The sequence below is a fragment of the Acipenser ruthenus genome, chromosome 41 (assembly GCF_902713425.1).
Source record: "Acipenser ruthenus chromosome 41, fAciRut3.2 maternal haplotype, whole genome shotgun sequence".
NCBI classification, from domain to species: domain Eukaryota; kingdom Metazoa; phylum Chordata; class Actinopteri; order Acipenseriformes; family Acipenseridae; genus Acipenser; species Acipenser ruthenus.
Genome location: NC_081229.1, coordinates 3,785,352 through 3,810,227, shown reverse-complemented (window position 1 = coordinate 3,810,227; position 24,876 = coordinate 3,785,352). Strand labels below are relative to the sequence as shown.

Genomic DNA, 24,876 nt, shown 5'->3' with positions numbered 1-24,876 from the left:
GAACCTTTGATCCCCAACGATTTCAGGATACGTATCTCCTCTCTTTCTCTCTCCAGGTTTACAAAGACTGTGCTCAACAGGCCCAGTATGCTATATAAATAGCGTGTTGCTCTTTGCCAGTCAGACTGCTCTAGAGTGACTGTCTATCAGCGGGTAAAATTACACCTGCCCTGCCCAGAACCTGAGCCATGCCGCTCTGAACAGCTCACTGCTCTGGCATGCTGTTACTGTGAGTGATCAAAACCATGGACCTAGAAGATGGTCATTTTGCCTACAAGTGACAGGCAGAAATGAAACTACAGAACTTGTTTCACCTTTAAAATCTACCTTCGGGTATATTTGAAAATACTTGTCTATCGCCACGTTTGTATGTGCATCAAACCCTGTATGCTTTAGGCCCACTTGTGCAGTTTTGCAGGTTTGAAGGTTATTGTACTTCATTTTTAATGCGAGTGTCTTTACACAAAGTCAGTATCCGTTATGTTGCTTAGCATTATGATATGATCAATATAAAAACATGACACCGTCTTTTCATTATATAGGTCACAGATGAAACGCGGTATGGCAAACATATATATAATAAGTTTGCTAAAACTTCTATTAAACATGCATAGAAGACCTACAGAACATGACGCACGGAAGTGATCAACAGATAAGACTTCTGGAATTATTTAATTAATTATCTATAAGGTACATAGCAGCAAGCCGATACCCATTTTGTTCACAGAGACAGGTGTGTGTTGGAACTGCTGTTAGTTTCTGTGGTGTTGTGGCGAAGTATCTCAGGCAGTCTCTCACATAAAAAGCAACCACACCACAGCGCTTCTGTCTAATCAAATAAGACTCCGACCTGAATTCAGTTTGCCCACAATAAACCAAACCAGCAATGCTTGGACAAAAAAATAATTTCAAATGCATTTCTTTATTTTCTTAGCTCTTACAACATGCCACCTTTTTAATGACTTCTAATCAAGACTTTAAACTACATCTCTTTTTGCGCTATTAAAATTCAGTGGATTTTTTTTATAAAACTTTCCCTTATTAAGTATTGAAAATGCCCCAGTATTAAAGTTATGCAGCATTTAAAATATGAAACAGGACATGCATGATGCTTTGACCTTGCTAAATGAATTCCATATGCTAAATCATGAGCGAACAGTGGAAAACTGGGCCTGTTATCACTGACCTCGTATTAGCACTAGCAGCTAATAAGAAATCCTACATACAATTTAATTTCAAGGATAACTTTGAGTTTAAAAAGACCTATATTCCTTTTATTACAGAAGACCAACACAACAATGCTTAGCAGACTATAGTTTTTATTTTTAAAATGTTTTTTTTTTTTTTTTTTTTTGCAAGGTGTATCGTTTTGCGCTGTTAGGATCTTGTCCCAGTTGATTTATATATGATTTTATGATTTATGTGTACTTTCTCCTCCGCTCCAGCAGTGGCGCTGTTCTCCTCCGGGGTCCCTGGAAATTTTTTGGTTAGAGCATCCGTTTGAAATTTTCCACAGCTTCTTCGACTTTCTGCAACTCTGTCTCACTCTGCTTCATCTGAAAATACAAACAAAGTAAAACCAATGCATGCAAATATAAAACGTGGTTTTTATCTCAATGACGACGGACAACTGTATTTTTAGTTAGACCCCATTTTGTCAACTTTTTGTTTTGCGTAGTTACAAGTGGTTTAGGCATACCTGTGCATGATATTGTTATAAAATAATGATGATGGATGACATCATATAAGAATCCTTTTTTCTTTTAATTTCCCACTACAAGTAACGAGCAATACCAAGGGGTCGCACGTGTCATTATAATCATGACGGATACTTGCATGGTCCGAGTACTCGGAACTACCCTAACATCAGATATCCTGTTCATGGGGAGGAGAAGAAAAAAAATTAAAAAAAAACCCTGTCTGCTGAAATCGTGAGAAACTATAGCGTGCAGGTCTCTTGCACGCGACTCGCATAACTTTGTGAGAACTGTGAAGCCACAAAAAAACACAGTTCAGTTGTCTAAAACCAAAGAGCTTTCAACAGCAAGAGATGAAAAACCGACAACAGACAGACCTAGGATATGAATATAATTAACATCCAACTGTGTGCACTGTTACTTGAATACTTAATAGCTTTTATACACTTTGAGAGAGAGCGAGAGAGAAAAGGATACAGAAAAAACTAAAAATAGAACAAAACAGAATGAAAGAAAAAAAAGTGTGCAAGAGAAAGAAAGCTAAGTCACTGTGAGAGTCTCTGTCGGTCCCATACTCGAAGCCTCACCTTCTCGGCGTCGCCCTCTTGCACTTTCTGAGGTACTTTGTCCCTGTAGTCTGCCTTCCCCATCCTCTCTGCCAGCTTCTCCAGCTGCTTCTGCAGCTCCCCTCTCTTAACACTCAGCTTCGAAATCTCCTTCTCTGCATCGATCAGACCCTGAAACACACACAAAGGTTTTCAACCAACCTACAACATAATTGCACTAAATCCTACATAATAATTTACATAATAACTTCATAGGTCTCCACATTTTCCTATACAAAAAACGCACACATTGTCAGTTTTATGTCTGTGCATCCCAGGACGGTATTTGGTCATTCCTGATCAGTCGTGGCATAAAATTGGATAAAAGCATTACAAAAACAGACAGTAACCTTTAGTTCCCTTTACAGAAACCATACAAATGTATTGTCAAACTTGAAACGTTTAGGAAATTAAACGTTACAGATGTCAGACTTTAGTATTTTACATGTTTGTTCAACTGAACCCAGACTTGCTGGCTTTTTCTGCGTTCATGTTTGTCGCCTCACTGGCGCCCTCTAGCCCCCTCACCTTGAGCAGCAGGTGGACAGTGCACTTGTCAGATGCTATAGCGACAGCACAGCCAGCAGGGGGCTCCCCACTCTGCAGAGTGTTGACAGTCTGGGAGGAAGACAGGGTCTGGATATAGGGGCTGTATTGCTTCACAACAGCAACAGTCTCTGCATCCAAACACTGCAGGTAACCTGGCAACAAGGGAGATAAGCATCAAGAATAATAATAATAATAATAATAATAATAATAATAATAATAATAATAATAATAATAATTTAGGAACTTGGCAACCAGTTTAGTTTGCTTCCTGTAAATGAATTTACTATTGGACAGCACTGTACAACTGTATACCTAGGCTATCTGAACTTGTCTTGTGTGTTATTGTGTCTGTGTATTATTATTATTATTATTATTATTATTATATTATTATTAATAATAATACACAGACACAATAACACACAAGACAAGTTCAGATAGCCTAGGTATACAGTTGTACAGTGCTGTCCAATAGTAAATTCATTTACAGGAAGCAAACTAAACTGGTTGCCAAGTTCCTAAATTATTATTATTATTATTATTATTATTATTATTATTATTTATTTCTTAGCAGACGCCCTTATCCAGGGCGACTTACAATTGTTACAAGATATCACATTATACATTATTTTACATACAATTACCCATTTATACAGTTGGGTTTTTACTGGAGCAATCTAGGTAAAGTACCTTGCTCAAGGGTACAACAGCAGTGTCCCCCACTGGAGATTGAACCCACAACCCTCCGGTCAAGAGTCCAGAGCCCTAACCACTACTCCACACTGCTGCCCTAAATGTGACAGGCAGTGAATCAGTAAAATAAATGTTTGCTGTATTTAAGTGATTAACAAAAATATGTATATTTGCAATATTCTTTTATTTTATTTTTATGGGGGTCTACATTTTACATGGTACGTTTCACGGAAATCTTGAAATCCATAAAAAGAAAAATCGGGCAGGAATTTCCTGCGACTGTCTGGTACTCACAGTCAGCCTTGGTTTTGGTGAGGTTGTAATCGGCTCGCAGGGATCGGATGGTTCTGATGATGGTCATGATGAACTCCATATTCCTGTCCGTCTCCTCACTCCTCCAGCAGAACTGAAAACGCAAACAGGACTTTTCAATTAAAGAGAGAAAGCGTCCCTGTAAACGTCCGCTCAAAAAATAATGAAAGACTAATTTTCTTAAATGCCATCTTCAAATGTCATGTTTTTTTTTTTATTTTGTACCCTGTTATGGTCTTTTCAATTATTCCCAGTGGTTATGAGGTCTGTTGCTCCCATGTTGACTTCTCATTTCTCTCAAAATCTGCCTTTACCTGGCTTTAAGCTTGTCTGGACAATCCTTAATGACAGGACTGAACAGCCTTTCTCATTTCAAATCATTTTTTAATTTTTTTTTTATAAACAGTTAGACCCACCAACTCTACATATTTAAATACAGAGAGAGTAGAGGAAGGTCTGATGAAGATGAAGGGTTACACTGTCACATGATTTGAATTGACCGAGTAAGGTTGTCGTCCCAGATACTTCAGTCAAGCACAAGGTAGATTTTGACAAACTAAATACTGGAGCAACAGAACCCAGAACCGCTCAAAAGATTGAACCACCACAACGTAGTAAGGAAAACGTGAAAAAGAGACCTCTGAACACCTTCTCTGTACCCTCCCCCCTCTTTGTCTTTCCTTCCCTCCCTGTGTTTACCTCTGAGGCCTCTGGATACGGTGTAACACAGATGCTGGGCGGGGCTTGCGCTGATCGCCGTGGTAACCGCTGGAAGAGCTCCTCACTCACGAATGGCATCAATGGGCTGAGGAGGCGGAGCCCGGCGTCCAGGCAGGTGTACAAAGTGTTCCTGGAGACGCTCATGGCAGCAACATCACTTCCTGCAAACACTGGCTTCAAGCACTCCTGCAGAGGTCAAAAAGGTCATGGGAGGTTTTGGAACAGAGAAGAGACTCCAGTTTCAAGTCAATCCTTTTCACATGTTCTAAAATAATTGTATTAACAAACCTGGTACAAATTAGTGAATTATCCAAACCAAACACCCAGCAAAATCCAATAACCTAACCCTCAATCTTGCACAGGCACTGAATCCATTAGACAGACCGTATTTACCAGGTAGACGTCACAGAGCTCGTACAGCCAGAAGCTGTAGATGGCAGTGGTGATTGCTGGGAAGTCGTAGCTCCTGAAGCCAGAGTCGCACAGCTGCACCGCGAGAGAGAGGCGAGACAGGATCCAGCGATCAGCAAGACTCTCACTGCCACACAGCTAGAGCACAAACAACAAGACACAGGGTCACTGACACACACCAGGGATGCTACAGTACAAGGACAGGCAAATAACACTGAAGAGAATGGAAGTTAGGAAATCCTCTGGTCTGTCCCGTATCTGAAGTATACGCTCCTAGGGTACTGTACTTATTACATGAATGAGGATAGCTGAATAATCCAGAAGCCCCCGAAGACGATGTGAGATATTTCTGTTTATCAAGTTTAAAAGAAAGCATGTTTAAACCTCGATTAAAAGCAGCTGAATTGGGAGAATTGCTTTTCTTTGATCACGCTCCGCATCTGCTTAGCAGCGCAGCGTAGTGTAGTTCGGAAAAGCGCAAATCACTCGCTTGTTCTGTCTTTAGATTTGAAGGAATGCAATATGGATTCCAAAATGAGATCCGGTATAAAAATAAATAATAGATCACACAGCTTTGAAAATGTTATTCACGGCTACCTCTCTTGTTGTATAAGCATATTTCGGATCCTGTCGAACATTTTTTTATTTAGAATGCCCAGTTATTTTTCCCCTCATCACAGCAATTCCACACACAGCTCAGCTCCGAAGGCTCAGTGGGTGTCCTCCGATCCCACGACTGTGCCAGTTTCCTCTCTTATACCCAGGAACTCGAGAGTGGATGCCAGCAAGCTGTCGGCCTCTGGAGGATAAACGCCAGCCCTGCAGGTGTCTGCCCGAGCTCACTTGGCTCCTGGCCGGTAGGGTCCGCTGCAGTGCGATGATGAGAAACAGTCCCTGCCGGTTTTGCCTCCCTAATCCACGGGAGCGCCAGAGCCAATGCGACGCTCCCTTCGGAATCGCCAGCGAAGACCGACAACTTTGCACAGCCAGGATGTGAACCTGCACTGCACGACTCACCCTACACACCACGCGGCCGTGCTTTGACCAGGCGAGTCATTTGGGGACCCCTTAAGCGACAAATGACGGAAAAGCAGAAGGTTCTGATTGAATTCCCAAAGAACAGGACGGTGGGTGCCTGTACAACAAGTGCATTAAATCAACATGATCATCAAGAACGACCCCCAGCGGGGAACAACGCAACGACTGAATGAATGCAAACCTCTAGAAAATGTAAAAGCATACAATTAAAACTGTGAAACATGTAGTAGCGCTACGTTCTTTAACATACAGACCAAAGGGATGACCGGAATTACCTGAGCCTTGGCCACAGGTTTAAAGTCTTCTCCGAGAACTCGGATTGCAAACTTGGTTGCGTTCCACAGCTTGTTGCAGAAGTGTCTGTAGCCCAGAATCCGGTTCACATCCAGGTTAATGTCACGACCTGAAGCAAAGACGAGTGAAGCAAACCATAGTACAGTTTGATTATTCAGATTGAGCGCTCCACAGAAATCAGGTGAGGGTCATTGGAGTTGACTGGGCTGATTTACCATTTCAATTGAAACAAGTGAAGATACAGCTGCCTGTGATGATTGCTGTTTTAGATTCTGGAGAATATCAGTCCACACAAATCCAAGCAGCTGTTTCTTAACTTGTTTCACTTGCAATGATAAAATTAGCCCGATCAACGCCACTGCCCCTCCCCTGCAGAGACCTTGTTCCGAATAAAAAGCGGTCTGTGCAGCTCTGCCCATTACCAAATCGAAGGTGAGAAACGTTTTTGTGTTGGAATGCGTGTTGTTTAATGCAATGTAATTTATGCATTTCTTTGGTAACGTCTTGATAAAGTTCTGTTGACTCATTTGCCCTGGCCCTCATTTACATGGCGAGGTGGACTGCGTTACCTTGGCTGGTGTAAGCACAGAGGGCAAATCTCAAGGCATCAGTGCCACACTCCGGGATGCCATTGGGGTAGTCCGATTTCTGCGAGAAAGGAATAAAAAAATAAATAAAAACCAGCAATCAAACAAGACAGGAGGGCTGTGCATTGAGGTATACAGTGGCGTTATTTACCTGGCCTTCTTTAGCTTTTTCAATTTCCACTGGGTCAAGATTACTGTCAACAAGCTGAGCGTGAAGGCCCTATGAAAAAAAATATATATTATGAATATAGTATTAGTAGTTCTGCTTGATAATTGAGTGTGGTGAATATAGACCAAGGCATTGCAAAGAAGAGTTTCATGAAAAGACATAGATGTCATTATATAAGCAAATGAGGTCAGATTTCTGACAAGTATGTGGAATACCTTAGTGTGTATAGAGAGAGACACTTTTGTATATCCCCAATCTATATCCTTCCAATAACGTATTCTTAATAATATTAATATCAAGTTTCATCACAACTTAATAAGACCTTTTCCAGAGTAATGGAAACATGTTACTGTGACACACAGATGGACAAACGCACGGACAGACAGACACCACCAGAATTGAATACCGTGAATAATGGCAATACCAAGTATAACTGCAACTGGAGAAGAGGTTTAAGACATAAGCAAAAATGTAGCGTGACAAATGTATGTACAGACGCGGAAATAAAAGCCTCGGTCAGCACTTAACCAGTGACAATGTTGTGATAAGAGGTGAGAGAACAGGTTTCAAGACTTTGGTGAGCACGGATTTAAGGACCACACTACCTCAATGGAAATACCAGTGATGACGTCCAGAGGGTCAATGACATTGCCCAGAGATTTACTCATCTTTCTGCCGTGAGCATCCCGGACAACTGCATGGAGATACACCTGAAACACACAGGAGAAACGAATCCTCAATCACTACTGGAGCAGAACAATACACCTGAAACACACAGGAGAAACAAATCTCAATCACTACTAGAGCAGAACAATACACCTGAAACACACAGGAGAAACGAATCCTCAATCACTACTAGAGCAGAACAATACACCTGAAACACACAGGAGAAACGAATCCCCAATCACTACTAGAGCAGAACAATACACCTGAAACACACAGGAGAAACGAATCCCCAATCACTACTGGAGCAGAACAATACACCTGAAACACACAGGAGAAACGAATCCTCAATTACTACTGGAGCAGAACAATACACCTGAAACACACTGGAGAAACAAATCCTCAATCACTACTGGAGCAGAACAATACACCTGAAACACACAGGAGAAACGAATCCTCAATCACTACTGGAGCAGAACAATACACCTGAAACACACTGGAGAAACAAATCCTCAATCACTACTGGAGCAGAACAATACACCTGAAACACACAGGAGAAACGAATCCTCAATCACTACTAGAGCAGAACAATACACCTGAAACACACAGGAGAAATGAATCCTCAATCACTACTGGAGCAGAACAATACACCTGAAACACACAGGAGAAACGAATCCCCAATCACTACTGGAGCAGAACAATACACCTGAAACACACAGGAGAAACGAATCCTCAATTACTACTGGAGCAGAACAATACACCTGAAACACACTGGAGAAACAAATCCTCAATCACTACTGGAGCAGAACAATACACCTGAAACACACAGGAGAAACGAATCCTCAATCACTACTGGAGCAGAACAATACACCTGAAACACACAGGAGAAACGAATCCCCAATCACTACTAGAGCAGAACAATACACCTGAAACACACAGGAGAAACGAATCCCCAATCACTACTGGAGCAGAACAATACACCTGAAACACACAGGAGAAACGAATCCCCAATCACTACTGGAGCAGAACAATACACCTGAAACACACAGGAGAAACGAATCCTCAATCACTACTGGAGCAGAACAATACACCTGAAACACACAGGAGAAATTAATCCCCAATCACTACTGGAGCAGAACAATACACCTGAAACACACAGGAGAAACGAATCCTCAAATCACTACTGGAGCAGAACAATACACCTGAAACACACAGGAGAAACGAATCCCCAATCACTACTGGAGCAGAACAATACACCTGAAACACACAGGAGAAACGAATCCTCAATCACTACTGGAGCAGAACAATACACCTGAAACACACAGGAGAAATTAATCCCCAATCACTACTGGAGCAGAACAGCAACATCCAAAAAATAATAATCAGCGTCATAAAAAGTAGATCACCATCACCTACATAGCAACAGAACTGTTCAAAAGCAAAAGGAAAGGAAACGGTGTAAACAATTATTGACATTGAAAGCTACTTCCCTTGGTTCTAACCAAGTTATCACAATTTGGGGGGAAAAAAAGAAATATGTAGTTGTGTCATAGGACACAGCCCCCCTTGGTCATCTTGTGTCTCACCTCTTTGAAGGGTAGTTTACCGGTCAGTCTCAAACCCAACATTACCATCCTGGCCACCCAGAAAAACAGGATGTCATGCCCAGTCTCCAGCAGCGTCCCGGGATAGAACACACGCAGGTCCTGGGTCTGGAAAAACACAACACACATGAGAGACAACCGACACACACACACACACACACACACACACACACACACACACACACACACACACACACACACACACACACACACTCACAGAGGAACATCATACACAGCACACATGAGAGAATGACACACACACAGGAATATCTCCAAATCGGTCAACACTTTTTTCATTTTATTTTTATGAAATTTTAAAACACAGTTTGTGTGTGAACTCTATGGAGTTCGAGAAGTTGCCCTGCCAAGAAAAGACATCTACGCATTATAAAATAGATATACGGATATGAAAGTTAACGTGGTACAAGTATGCACTCAGTCACTGAAAGGGATATATGAGAGACAGACGAGAGTAGTGGAGTTTAAACGTGTCTGCAAATCACTTTAGTTCAACTCTGCTAAACATGTATACCACACTTTATTCATTCGGTATGTTTTTATCATTTGCTTTGTTGTCACTTGAATTGTACATTGAAGTATTGCTTGCTGAACGTGGAGCACTTTTCAATTTTCTCTATGCAGTTTTTTTTTTTTTAAATCATGCTGGTCCCTGCGACAGAGCAGGAGAAAAGAAAGACAAACCCGTTTCTCTTACCTGATTGGGCCAGCCGAAGATGGAGAAAGGGAAGATTCCTGAAGAGAACCAGGTGTCCAGCACATCCTCGTCTGAAAGGAACGCAAGGGGTTAAACTGCGTTCCCATTGAGGGTCCAGGACTCTCAACTAAACAAAAAAACTGAGGGTCCCAGAGGACATTTTGGAGGTCCCGGTGAAAACAGTGGGAGTCCCAATAAAAGTAAGCCTCAAAGTTATGGTACACAAATCTGTTTATTCATTTATTAAGTATTAACAATAACAGAAATCGACACTAAAAGCCACAAAAACGGAACGTCTACTGTGTCTAAATGAACAGGGGAAAAAAAAGCCTTTGGAATAGAATCCACAAATACAAAATCCATAAAGATCAGACGGACAGACGTGCGTCCAGGGGACCCCGAGAGTCCCGACAAACCATTCGTGCGTAAAGGACACAGGTATCTCACCTTTACTAAAAAAAAAACATCTAATATATACTTCTGAAAGTATCGATTGCTGCAATATTGTGTTAGGAAGCTGGCACACTCACACACACACACACACGCATTCATACTTACCCTGTCTTAGTGAGATCTTCTCAGCTGGGACTCCAAACACTTTCGCTGCCTTCTCCAGAGCCTCTTCCTTGCTGCGGCCGCTAATCCAGTACTTTCCATCTGTGTCCTGAGAAAATAATTTAGTCTAAGGCTGCTTATATTGTGTAGGAGAAGTAACAGAAGTTATAAGCCTCATCCGCTTGCACATGAAATAAACTTGCTAAACAATGCCCTAGCCTAGTTCCGATTTGAGGGGCTAGGTGGCACAGATAAGAGTCTCCTAATTCAGTAGCCTCGTCTCTCTTTCACCTCTGGAGGCCTGGGTTCCAGTTGTGCAGCTCAAGTGAAATGAGTCTGGTCAGTGGTTTCACACTAGCCACTCAACACACAGTGGACATTGGTGTAATCCAGAACAGAGCCACGATTGCCAGGGTCTGCTTGTATATAGAGACAGAAGGGTACAGGACTGAATGGCAGTCGTGTCGTATCCAAGTGAAACCAATGCCACAGTCCCGCGCCTTTCCTGGATTCAATGCTTACCTCCCCAGGAGGAACAGAGGGATCGTTGACAGTCACAAAGTATGCTGGGATGCGATGACCCCACCACAGTTGTCTGGAGATACACCAATCCCTGTGGAGGCAGAACCAATCATTGTTATCAAAACCAGGCAAGGGTTATTTGTTTGACATGATTTTTTTCCACTTTTAAATTCTGAATTTCCGTAACATAAATAGAGAATGATGAACAACACACAACATTTTAATAAAAAACATGTTTTAGCAGGATTATTAGAATTGAAATCTGAAAGAAAATGAACTCGGGGATTCATTTCCCCAAACTGGTTTGCTATTTGGATGGGAATCCAGTTGGCCTCTTGCTCATCAGACAGTCTCAGTTCTTACCTGATGTTGTCCATCCAGTTGAACCAGGTCTTGAGGTGTGTCTCTGGGATGATCTTGAGCTCTCCTGACCTCACTGCCTCGGCTGCTTGCCTGCCCATCTCCTCACAGCTCACGTACCACTGGGGCTTGAGCAGGGGCTCCACCACGTCCTTGGAGCGGCTGCAGACAGGAACCACCATTGGGTTATCCTTCACCTCCTTGAACTGCCCCCGCTGCTTCAGGGCCTCCAGCACAGCCTTGCGGGCGTCAAACCTCTTCATCCCCTGAGAGAGGGGCAGGGGGAAAGCGAAAAAGCACTTTACATGAGGATAAACCAGCGCACGCACATACAGAGGGTCCTTGTTATCACTGAATAATCACACAGAACCTAAATGGTTACAAATATGTGAACAAAAATCAAGAGTTTAACAGATGACAGCCGAATGGAAGCCAAAAAGCCTATAGGAGGTGCTGGCGAGTTTATTACATGAGAGTAACTGTTATTTATTTCATGCTATTATAAAATGAGATAGTAGAGGTGGGGGGCAACCAAGACTTTGATTTAATACATGAGCCTTCAGTGCTTTTCCTCCTCCAGGTCACGTGAATTCCCTATTGGCCCGGTGTTGATGACTGAAGTTTAATGCTGGCTTCAGGGATCAGTCTATTTGCGGCTTCCCTGGCATATCAGCACAAACATTGGCCTTACCATGGCAACCGTCAGGAATGGGCTTGATGGGGCACTTCGAAATATTGAATTCAGACTTTTTCATATGAACTGGCCAAGTGCTTTACATATTGCTTTTAAAAGCCCAGTTCCAGCACTTCAAATTCCTCCAGTTATGCCGTCTCTATGGCTACCAGTTGAGTCATCCCTCGTTGATTTTCTAAAATGCAGCCACTGCCATTTTTACTGCAGGCATATCTGAATGATACTCGGACGCATCAGTTTCATTTGCATTTGTCAGATCAGATACCGGAATAAGACATTATCGGATTGTTCTGGCGTTTTAGAGACATCGCTGGGGGTCAAAGGACAGTGATAACACATCATCAGAATGACGATAAGCAAGATGAATTTGAATTTATGGAAACTTCAGAACTACTCAAAATGAAGTTAAAATGTGATTTGAAGTTGCTTGCTCTTAAAATGGAACAAGCAACTCTATATACTTTCGTGTTTAGACACGTTATACAGACCCCACAAACAAAGTGACACACTGATATACATAATGAAATGGTTACAGAGACAGGCTCAGACACAGTACCAGGAATGGAGGGGGCACGTTGATCAGGAAGCCGTTCTCATCTATTATGTTGATGAACTCCAGATCATGCCTCTGTCCCACCTCCCAGTCATTGTGATCATGAGCAGGGGTGATCTTCACAGCACCTGAGAGCGAGAGCGAGAGAGAGAGAACGAGAGAGAGAGCAAGAGCGAGAGAGAGAGAACGAGAGAGAGAGCAAGAGCGAGCGAGAGAGCGAGCGAGCGAGTGAACGAGAGAGAACGAGAGAGCGAGAGAGAACGAGAGAGAGAGCAAGCGAGAGAGAGAGCGAGCGAGCGAGCAAGAGCGAGAGCGAGACCGAGAGAAAGAGAGAGAGCGAGAGAACGAGAGAGTGAACGAGAGAGAGCGAGAGCAAGAGAGAACGAGAGACAGCGAGAGAGACAGCGAGAGAGAGAGCGAGAGAGAGAGCGCACGAGAGAGAGAGAGCGCGAGAGAGAGAGAGCACGAGAGAGAGAGAGCACGAGAGAGAGCGCACATGGGGGGAAAAAAATTAATAAACGAACCAAATTCTGTGGAGGCAGTTCTGTGGTTGACGATAGATCGTAAATGGGGAACATTGGGGGTGCCATTACACCGTTGGCTATTTTTTGAAGAAAAGATTTTTAGGGGGCATGAGCGGGCTGGACTGGCAATAAAACCCAACAATCAGAACAACAACAACAACCTCTAGAATCCAGTCCACAGTGCAGCTGCCTTCTCCAGCTTTCATCTCACCTGTCCCAAAGTTGACATCCACAAACTCATCAAACACAACAGGCAATTTGCGATCGCAGAATGGGTGAACGACTGTCTTCCCCTTGAGGTGCTGTGGAAAGAGCGATGGAAATAACAAGAATATGAATATAAAAATATGTTTAAACAAGTAGAGAAGTGCTCTGTTTTATGGGGTGGTGTATTCTAAGACAATGATGATGATGATGATGATGATGATGATGGATGAATTACTGATATAAAAATTGCCTAGATATATTTAAACATGTAAGACAGAGAAAGATGAACAACCATAGACCTCAAGATTCTGATACTCTCAAACACATGCTAACCACATTACATCACAACTGTATGAGTGGTTCACAATGTTGCGAAGGTCTGGTGACATTATGGGGTACCTACCTGATATCGGGCGTCCTGTGGGTGGACAGCAACGGCTGTGTCTCCCAGCATAGTCTCAATACGAGTGGTGGCGACAATCACCTCCTCATCTGAAATACACAAGAGCACAGACAGGAGTTACACATGGAACAGCGCCCCTACTGGCGGGGAGGACTGCAGGCATTTAAAATTAATACTGGGAGATGTAGCTTGTTGCCTCTCACCAGAGCCCTCAATCTTGTATGCGAAGGAGACGAGAACCCCGAATTCCACCTTGTCTTTGTATCCTGGGACAGGGAGGAGGGTGCGACCTGTCAGCTCCTTCTTATCTACCTAGAGAGAGAGGAGCGAGAGAGAGAGAGAGAGAGAGAGAGAGAGAGAGAGAGAGAATACACGTGTGTGAAGGAAAGAAAATCTAGGAACCAACTCAAGAAATAAAGTAATATACATTTATTTAAAATGTTTAAATAAACCATTAGAAAGAGAGAAAGAAAGGGGTGAACTATGCATCATCAACAACTGCTGCTGTTTTACGTCTCATCCGAAGGACGGAGCACAAGGAGGTTAAGTGACTTGCTCAGGGTCACACACAGTGAGTCAGTGGCTGAGCTGGGACTTGAACCAGAAACCTTCTGGTATCAAGCCCTTTTCTTTAACCACTGGACCACCAAGCCCCCTATATAAGTTTAAGCTTGGCCACCCCTACATCGCCATCCTTACCTCGATATCGGAGATTGCAGAGTTGAGAGAGCAAGACCAGTTCACCAGACGCTTGCTCCGATAGATCACCCCTTCCTCGTGCAATTGAACAAACGCTTCCTGCACGGCGTAGGACAATTTCTAGAGAGAGAATAGGGTGGTTGGTGTTAGACGCGGGTCCAAATATGAGAAAGTAGTGCCTTCATCTGTTTCATTGAGGTCAAGCTAAATAACTCAAGTAGATAAACGAGACGAGTTTTTTGGCCAATGCCACCATGCAAGTATCTTACCAACCTGTGACTCAATCCACTGAACTGGTCCACTAGATATTTACAATGCTTAGTTTTCTCATACGATACATTAAACTAACGAACCATTCTTAGCATTTTACCTTAGAGATAGAGAAGTTAGAGGTTGGACAAAAAAAAAGACCCGTCATAACACTGTCAACCGACTGTACTTACAGTATCCATGGTAAAACATGCTCGGTCCCAGTCTAGAGAGGATCCCAGTTTTTTTAACTGGTGGTAAATCCGATCTCCTTTCCTGCAAAACACAAAAAACATCTTTATGTGTGTCTGTGTGTGTCGTTTGTGTTTGTGTTCACAGTCGTAGTCAATGCACTTTTTGCTGTCGTCTTCATCAGCATTTTCAGCCCTCCTTAAAGAAACAGTTTTCATTGCACCAAGAGGACTACTGACTGAATCAGACAGTTGTGCAGGAGATGGGAGTCATGTGACTCAGCTTGCCTATTATGCGAGTTTGGACTTGACTACACCACTGCTGCCTATAAAAAATAGTACCGGAATGGCATTCTGGCACATTCCAGCTTAACTACACCACTGATCAAAAATGAAAATACAAACATTTAAACTGCAGCCCCACTTACTGGTTCTTCCACTTCCACACCTCCTTTATGAAGGCGTCTCTGCCCAGGTCGTGTCTGTTTTTCTTCTGCTCTCTCCAAAGCTTCTTCTCCACCACTACCTGCGTGGCAATGCCAGCGTGGTCACAGCCAGGGTTCCATAAGGTGGTTTCTCCCCGCATTCGGTGCCTGGCAACAGATCAACCCAAACACCCAAGTTAGTGCAATCACAACAGTGGATATCCACCATAGCAAGCCTGCCATTACTTTGGAAAAGTGGCTCCTAAAAATCAGGAGTGAGTGAGTGAGCAACTGTCATATCTGTCCCCTCTGCAGCCGAGTTAGTAGATGAAAAATCTCACAGTTCCCAGGGGGCAGAAATTACAGTTGCACACCCAAGGTGGTCCTTTTTTAAACCAGTTTCAGAAGCAGACCAGAGCTTGAAAAGGATATTCCCGGTGTGGTAGTTATAAAGTGTGGCAAATAAGATACTACTAAAATACAACATTACGTATTTACCAGCGAGTCAGCGAATCCTGGATGGCGTTTGTGAGGGCGTGGCCAAGGTGAAGAGATCCGGTCACGTTGGGTGGAGGGATACACATCATAAACACACCCTTGGGGTTTGGCTCAGAAAGATCCTTCCGCTAGACAAAATAGAAACGTCGATAAAATAACTGTCAACCTTTTTATTTTTCCCTGAAATAATCTATTTTTTTAAAAAGAAGAATGCCGTATCAGGTTGAATTGTTTTATAAAATGGATATATGAAAAAGATCTGTATCACTACAATATTCAGAAACTAGAACAAATGTGGCACTGAAATGATTATCATACCAGATATCATGTTTTAAAATCAAAATACATGCTATGAAGTTTGCCACAACACATATTTCTATCAAAACTGCACATATGAGACCTAAGTAGCTACAGAAGTTACAAAACAGGTACGATGTATGGAATCATTGGGTTAGATTCAAACACTTTAAAATCTTGTACCTATGCATCTGATTGAAGCCTGGTGATATACTAACCCCGTACTCTGGTTTGAAGAAGCTTTGTTTCTCCCACCAGGGGTACCAAGCTGCCTCTACATACTGGGGACTGTAGGAGTCTGGCATTGCACACTGCACATCTACAGAGACAGAGAGACAGACAGAGTCAGTCAACTACAGTTATCAAGACTCCTCAAAGCACAGAAACTGCCCTTATCAAAACACAGGTCCATACAGTCCAAAAAACCTCAATTGCAATAAAAAGACAAACACAATAACAGTAAAATGCATGGATCTAAACAGTTGGAAAGGCAAAACTATAACAACGAGTCTTCATTTCTAAGGTCTGAATAGAGTTTGTTTTGGAATGGGGTTCTGGAGTTAAAGCGCAGTTTGAAAAGGCATGCGCTCCCTTGGTAGAGAGTCTAACCCTCTGCGCTCTGACAATGTGCCAATTATGAACAGATAATAAGCTGCATCCTGGTACCTTTTGCGATAGGTCACATGGTCTGACTGCAGTTAGATAGAGGGAATCTGACCTAGAACTAGGTACTAGGAAGAACCAGCAACTTCATGCAGATCTCCCATCCAGACACTGATCAGGCCCAGCCTTGCTTAGCTTCTGAGATCCGACAGTAGGAAGTTCAGCCAGGCCACTTTCTCATCAGATCACCACACACAGAAACCCCACACTCCCCCACCCAAAGCCCTCACCTTTCTTCTCTCCAGCCGGAGTTGGGAGGTCATAGGTTATGACCCCTAGTTCCTTTTTTTCTTTTTTCTCAGGTTTAGCTTTTTTCTAAAAAAAAAAATGTTCAAATGTTTCCACAAATCCTTAACAGCGACTGGTTAATTTCTCATATGTGATTTATAATTTATAAACCGTAAACTTCATTCAAACAAAGCATTTTTTATGCAGGTAGGTAAATAAAGGATACAAATGACGAATCTTGAGGTGCTCTAATACATTTGCATGTGTACGACTGCCTCTACTAGATCCCCTTCAATAGGGTATTTTCATCTCCAGAGGGGAAATAATACTTTAAAACAGACATGGACTGCACGTTCCACCCCCTTGGGTTAAAGAAAGTTATCTCCAGTGAACATAATTGCCCACTGTCTTTTCCCGTGGGGCAACAGTCTTCCACTGTAAGCCTCAAGTGCAGCCAGTATTCATATAATATCTACACATATTCCTTTCAATTACAAACACAATGTGCATGGTGGGGCTCTCAATGGGGCTGTGTCGTACCTCAGTCTGGGATTGCTGTTTCTTTTGCTCCATCTCTTTCTTCTGTTGAAACTTCTCCATCTTCTCCCTCTTCTTGGCTTCTTTCTTCAGCTGGGCTTCGGTTTTCGGTTGTGGAGCGGAGGCCTCCTGCCCTGGGACTGATGGAAAGAGACGTTTCAATGTGAAGTAGGCATCTCAAATGGTTAGCCATCAGCAGCTGGAGTAGTGCAGCTGGATTAATATCAAGTATATCAGTAACATACATCCCTAGTCATGTACATCTTAAAATGAGTAGATATCAGTATACATGTGGATGACTGTGTCAGCTATCAACAGCATGTACAGAAGAGTACAGGACACACAATGGCAACGAACAGGTATGAAGGACCTAGATGTTATTACATAAGCAAACATGATAGTGTCATGGTACAGTATATTAAAATAACTGATTTACAGTATGTGGAATAACTTCTTGTGTTCTCAAGGTACATGTTGAAAAGTAACGGTGCAGGGATGGAAATAAGACTCCTATAGCATAGCAGTTTCACCCATTCCAGGTTTTACTGGGAGCTTGATTAGTGAACAGGTAACAAGCTCAGGTGTGTCTTAACACATAGTAAAACCAGGATCAAACTGCTATGCAATGGGAGTCTTACTTCTATACCTGCTGTGACATCAGACAGAGAGAGAGATAAATCCATATATCCTCACTGTCTGGCAATCCATCAGTTTCCATCGTATTTGGAGAAGCAGTTTTCCGGATATATGGAAAATTGGAAAATGTGACGTCCTGTTTTTCACTGTTCAGATCTGTTTCATTAAAGCCCTTAAAATCATGTTCATTAAAATCATGTTCAGTTTTATACTACAGAACTCTATAGGAAACTCTCATGGCGCCTGTCTGAAGCCAGTGTTGTTATATCTCGCTCTTCAACACAACAGAATTCAATCACGGCTCCAGGTGTAGTCAACACCTACCTTTGGGTACCTGTTCTCCAGATTGCAGGCTGCTGGTTTTTGGATTTACCTGCCCTGCCTTCTCACACAGCTTCACGTCTCCCAGCACCTTCTTGAACTGCGGCTGATTGACACACGTCACAAACCAGCGTGACACATTGACAAAGGGCTTCCGAACAGCAGGCTCCAACACCTGACAGACAGACAGACCCACAGACTCAGAACACGTTGTAGCCTACTAAAGTCGGCAATTGAATTAGACAACGACGAATTTGCTGATTTTGACTATTTTCCGAGATTTGAACGACTGGAATTGGATATTTTAGAAACATAATCGTGGTTTGTGATTGTTCAACTGTTCAGCGACTTCAATTGAAGTCATTTGTTGCCACTGTGAGAAGCACCTTTTAACAGAATACAGCTAATTGCAATTTAATAATAATTTCTTGGAAAAAAAAAATTAAAAAAAAATAAGAACGTGGAAATATACAGGTTCATTTCTGCAAATGGTATCATGTCCTTTTTACATTTTAAAACAAGTAGTTAGTTATTAATGTAAAAATAGAGAAAGCACCATATCCTCTGCCTCATGAGAAATAAATGTGCCTGAAACTTCAAGGACAGCTGCCCAATAGCCAATCGGATATATGCCAAACTAACGTGCCACACAGAGACAGATTCAATTCTGGACAATAATAATTGACTCTAGTTACTCACGTATTTGAAAGGCAGGAGCAGGGAGCAGGCCACTGTGATGTCAGCCAAGGTCAAAATCTCCCCAACCAAGAAAGTCCTGAGTTTGAGGAAAGAGTCCAGCATAGTCAAAACCTTCTTCAGCTCTGTCTGAGCACGCTCCGTAACCTGGTCAAACAAACGCATGTCTTAGCCAAGACCACAGGAACTTTAAAGCTTAGAAAGCCACCTTTAACCTCTTAAAAGCACGAGCAATACATTACATTATTTTTTACAAATTACTTTTACATATAATTACCCATTTATACAGTTGGGTTTTTACTGGAGCAATCTATATATATATATATATATATATATATATATATATATACACACACACACTTAACCTTCTATAATGGTTGCATCTTCCATCAATTAAGTACATTATTTCAATGATTCTGCATGAACAGCTCCTAACAGTCAACCTGCAGACTCACAGGTGAGAATTTTTCAAGTGTGATCGGTTCAGAGCAGATTTAGCAGGAGGGGCTGGCTGTTCAAACTCCTGACACCTGCTGATTTCAATAACGCATCGAAACAAGGGGAGTTCTGAAAGCCTGGACTGGGTGCAGGACTAGTGGGGGTTTCTAACCCTCTCTTACCTGTTTGTTGGGATCAAGCATTCCCAGTAGAGGGAAGGTCCAGGCACAAGCAGCCGGAGTGACCTCATTCTCCGCAAAACTGACCCACTGCCTGACCAGAGCGGAGTCCCGCTGCCCACTGCCGGCCATCTTCTCCGGACACAGGAAGTAGCCCACGGACGCCACGCCCGCTAGGACCAGACCCCCATCTGTCACCAGAGAGGGAAGGGGCGTGGCCGGCGAGGTTCCGCCCCCTGTCTGGACCCGGGGTCTGGATGAAGGGGGCGTGAACTCAGCAGCTATGAGGGCGGTCTGGCTGCGGAAGTCATCCGCGTGAGGAGAGACGTAGAGTGTGGACATCCTGGAGAACTGAACGGAAAATAAAAAAGGGAAAGGACTCTGGGAAGACAGACACAAGAGGAGTTATTTAACATCAAATGGCCTGAAATGCATCTGTCTGACTTGCGGTGTTTGAAATATAACTATCTAAAATGTTAAATATTATTTCTATATAGGGTTAGAATGGCGCACTATTTGCGGGGAAACGTTTTTGTATTCTACCTGATGCATTTGGAGGCAGGAACTCAGGAAATCAATTTTGTAAAGTATAAAAACAATGTTTGTTTTTTTTTCGATGCTAGCCAAATCTGCATTTAGTAAGCAAGGAAAATATATCAGACCTTATTATACAACTAAAAGCAATACTAAGTACAGTATATACTATTACACACAGAATTACAGAGTGGGGCGAATATGCATCAGAAAACTAAATCCAGGTATTATTTATAGAGTTCTGTACCCCCGCATGATCCCATGCCTGTGCAGATGCAGTTTTTCAAAGCTGAACCTGGATGCGTGATATTCCTGTGCGCGAGTCCCGCTGTGCTCTCAAGCACTGCCATTGAGTTCTGCTGCAGTTTGCAAAAAATATTGAAAACAAGACCAAACTAATTCTGTAGCAAAATAAAACAGCTCGTTTAACACCACTGATTTTCTACAGAACGCTCAGCCTCCTGCGTTGCAACAATACACGCAACCCTTGATTAAAAGTAACCTGATAAAACTCTATAACATTTTAATTTTATTACATGTAAATACTGTTCAGAAGCATCAAACACGGCGATCTTGATCTATGCAGGCGTCAAATCTAAGGGGATATAGAAATCTGCGTAACACCGAGTTACAGTCCTGGTACTTTCTCAAATCAAAATGTCACAACATATAAACACAAATGCTTCTTTATTTCTGATATAATAAATTTAGCTATATACGGTAGTATGCGTTTTGTAAATATGAAACTAAATTGCGAGATTAAATTAGAGAATACGTACTGTCCGTATGTTATGATGATGTGTAATATGTCAGTTTACCAGTTTCCTAGCATTCTAATCTGATCTCTTATCGTTCCAGACAAACAGAAATGCATACCTTTCTTAAGTTGTGTGTGCAGCAGATCAACCTGTTTTCTCTGAGTTACAGATTTCCCCCGATCTGCTTTTTATTATAAAACCGGTTCAGTTTCTTTTCTGATGAAATTTACTGCAAACCGGCATCCACGTGTGGGAGGAGTTGCCTATCAGGACCCCTTGCTCAAGAACTCCACTATTCAAATGTGCCCGCACTGATGCCTGATTAAAACAAAGCGGGCTAATGCACTCGAACTAACAGTGCTAAGTTCTGTCAGTTATTTCTTATGTCTTCGATATATAAAAACATGTAGTATTATTTATTTATTGGTGATTTGTCTCACATTGTTTTTAATCCTAAAGGCGCTCGATCAGCCTTTCCAATGTTTAACTGATTAAACTACGCCCCCTGGTGTTAAGGAGGACGCAACACAAAAGTGTATTGTAGGGTCGGGTCCCGCAGGACTTGTAATGGGACATGTTGGTGTTGCATTGATCTGCTGGGGGCGGGACTTGCTTGTAAATAGTTGTATGCTGTGTTCATGTTCAGTATGTGTTGTGGGTCTGTCTGTCTGTCTGTCTGTCTGTGTAGCTGCTGCAGCCTGGTTCCAACCAGGTCTGCTCTTTCCCGCCTGATGACTCGATATAAGTTGCAACCTGCTGTTCAGTCTGCTTAGAGAGCTGAGAGAAGTAGCATCTAGCCATTTGATACCTTCTTTTTAAACAAACCAATGGCACTTTTAAACCCCAGCCTATCCCGCAGCTGGAGCAATACACGCTCATTTTAGCGCTAAAAAAAATCCTGTTGTAGTGTCTCTTTCTTCCCGCTGAACCAATAGCAAGCCGTCGCCACAGTATATAGAGTATTCACTATTCTTTATATCATGATTAATCAGTCCCTGACCACATTCCGGCGCCTCCTTAAGACTCACCTCTTCAAACAGCACCTGTAGAACTCCTCTGTTTGTATCCTGGGACACTATCAACCTTAATTTAAATGTGCTTTATTTTGCTCTTATCTGCCCCCTATCTTACTGCATTTAATCCTGTATTTCAGAATCCTGTAATCTGCCAAGTGTTTAACCTGTAGTACTTTGTATTTAATCATATCCTGATGTAACTATCACTATTTAATCATATCCTGATGTAACTATCACTATTATCTGCTGTATTATTGAATTGTGGTTTGTCACACTTGAACAAAAATTATTGTATTTCTTGCTCTTATTGTATTACTTAACACCTGAATGTATTTGTATTTGCTTGCGATTGTAAGTCGCCCTGGATAAGGGCGTCTGCTAAGAAATTAATAATAATAATAATAATAATAATAATAATAATAATAATAATAATAATAAATATACTGTATTTTGTAACCATGCATTTTCAATGAATCTCGGTATGGTATAATAGTGTAGCGTGCACGGGGGGCTGGTAGGTGACGTAATCACACACAAAGACATAAGCTCGATGTACGCTCCTTGCAAAAAGAAGCCTGCTTTCTTGTACAGCGGTATCGGCGTTGTGTTTTAGTGCGAGAGGTCCCGGGTTCGCGCCCGCCCTCCGCTTGTGTGTGGTTTGCCTCGCCCTGTGTGATGTGCCTGCCTGCGTTAACCGAGATCGCTGCAATAAGAATATATTATAAGGCAATATATCCATGTGCCATTAATTTATATATGGGGAGTATATTACAAAATATAATGAGATACATAGCAAATATAATGCCATGCATTTTGCATTATACCTTATTACAGTTTGAGAATGTAATACATATATATACTTATTTGAAGATTGATTCAGTTTGCTTTGCACGTAAAATAGCAGCACATTGAGAAACCCTGAGACTTCCTTAATGTTTTAAAAAGCAGAAGTATGTCTTTGACTGCTGGAGAACACTGGGAGGGGGTGCTGGGGAGATACAGCAGGAAGTGTGAGTAAAAGACACAGCAGAAATAGAGTGCATCCTTTTTAAAATCAAACAAAAAAGACAATAACACCAATTCACTGCACAGGACTTTAGCACATAGGAAACAAATCAAATCAAATGTTCTGCAACGCTACAGGATCTAAAATCCATTGCATACAAATCAGTTACTCTGTGGTTTCATCTTAATGTGTCGACAGTTCTATTGCTGTATTTGTATTAGGGTGATACTTCTGCTATTAACATGCTTTCCTGTTTTCTGAGAACTGATTGCAATAAGTTCTCAGAAAGATTCTAAATCTGTCTTATTGGACGTCAAACAAAGAGTAAACCACGGAATAAGCAGCAGTGCTCATAAAGGATACAATAGCAGATCACTAAACTAAACCCATTTATTTATTTCTTAGCAGACGCCCTTATCCAGGGCAACTTACAATTGTTACAAGATATCACATTATTTATACATACAATTACCCATTTATACAGTTTTTTGTTTTTTTTTACTGGAGCAATCTAGGTAAAGTACCTTGCTCAAGGGTACAGCAGCAGTGTCCCCCCACCTGGGATTGAACCCACAACCCTCTGGTCAAGAGTCCAGAGCCCTAACCACTACTCCACACTGTTGCCCTATGCTACCCATGCTGTAGACGCAGGTTACCATCTCGAGCCGTGTGTTTCAGCAGTGTGGAGTAGTGGTTAGGGCTCTGGACTCTTGACTGGAGGGTCGTGGGTTCAATCCCCGGTGGGGGACACTGCTGCTGTACCCTTGAGCAAGGTACTTTAGCTAGATTGCTCCAGTAAAAACCCAACTGTATAAATGGGTAATTATATGTAAAAAAAAAAGTGATATCTTGTAACAATTGTAAGTCACCCTGGATCAGGGTGTCTGTTAAGAAATAAATAATAATAATAAGTTTTATTCTACCGATGAGGGCTGGTGTAGCGTCAGCCCTGTCTCATTTTGAATAGCATGTATTTATTGCCGTTTTAGCCAGGCCATGTGTAAAACAGAGGAGCTGGAAGTCAGATCCTCAGTTTAGTATAAGACTCAAGGAACGTAGATCTCTGTGAACCTGCTGCCCTGGTCACAAAGCGACTTGGGTGAATACTGCTAACTTCTGACCCTGCTTAAAGGCATTGCTCCTACAGTCTGGACCTTTTATGAAAGAAAAGCCAATTCTGCAGCAAAACCCGTCGATGTAGTGAAATCCTGTTTACAGTCCTTATAAAACTCTACAACGGTAGTTTTGCAGTTTTCCCATGGTTGCACTGTGGATTTAGCATAGTTTACAGTGTGTTTGTCATGTTTCATTGTTAATATGCTTTACCATGCCTCGCTGGGCTTTACAATGCTTACGTATGTATGCTTTACCATACTTTCACTAGGTTCTATTACCCTAAGCTTTTTATAATGGAAGTTTCTTGTTAAGGTAATGTTCTATTCCCCAACAAACGCTGCCTGGCCACTTTATTGGGACATATCCTGTTTGATTTGGCCTCACCCTGGTGTGGAGCATGTTCTCCTGATAAATCCAGGGTCCCTTGATTACTCTTTAAGGTTGAACGAATGTCAGTCATGCTGCACATGTACCCTGATGGCGATGGCTACTTTCAAGCATCCACTATGGATTGTGC

General features: G+C 42.2%; 1 protein-coding gene across 2 annotated transcripts; it reads right to left on the bottom strand.

The window, feature by feature from the left end:
- Positions 1 to 903: 903 nt before the first annotated feature.
- Positions 904 to 21,490, bottom strand: LOC117964855 (valine--tRNA ligase-like). 2 transcript variants are annotated; one of them, XM_059010859.1, is made up of 30 exons: positions 21,340 to 21,490; positions 19,933 to 20,310; positions 19,316 to 19,459; positions 18,620 to 18,791; positions 17,663 to 17,799; positions 17,125 to 17,209; positions 16,450 to 16,550; positions 15,935 to 16,062; positions 15,440 to 15,604; positions 15,015 to 15,096; positions 14,572 to 14,691; positions 14,076 to 14,184; positions 13,873 to 13,961; positions 13,474 to 13,564; positions 12,742 to 12,866; positions 11,495 to 11,757; positions 11,132 to 11,222; positions 10,613 to 10,718; positions 10,055 to 10,125; positions 9,322 to 9,447; positions 7,678 to 7,782; positions 7,055 to 7,123; positions 6,886 to 6,964; positions 6,298 to 6,425; positions 4,967 to 5,122; positions 4,553 to 4,759; positions 3,836 to 3,947; positions 2,831 to 3,003; positions 2,285 to 2,434; positions 904 to 1,556 (listed from the first exon to the last, which is right to left on the bottom strand). In XM_059010859.1, exons 2-30 carry the CDS (start codon positions 20,269 to 20,271, stop codon positions 1,488 to 1,490), a joined length of 3,792 nt encoding a protein of 1,263 aa, XP_058866842.1. In that variant the 5' UTR covers positions 20,272 to 20,310; positions 21,340 to 21,490; the 3' UTR covers positions 904 to 1,487. The 2 variants fall into 2 exon arrangements, with proteins under 2 accessions (XP_058866842.1, XP_058866843.1); XM_059010860.1 differs by lacking the exon at positions 21,340 to 21,490 and adding an exon at positions 21,243 to 21,260.
- Positions 21,491 to 24,876: the final 3,386 nt, after the last annotated feature.

Excerpts from the sequence above, each read along its gene's own strand:
- LOC117964855 (XM_059010859.1), bottom strand. The coding sequence starts at position 20,271 with ATGTCCACACTCTACGTCTCTCCTCACGCGGATGACTTCCGCAGCCAG. Across the intron at positions 11,223-11,494 it reads AACTGGATGGACAACATCAG|GGATTGGTGTATCTCCAGAC; the intron begins GTAAGAACTGAG and ends CTGCCTCCACAG. Across the intron at positions 4,760-4,966 it reads AGCTCTGTGACGTCTACCTG|GAGTGCTTGAAGCCAGTGTT; the intron begins GTAAATACGGTC and ends TGACCTCTGCAG.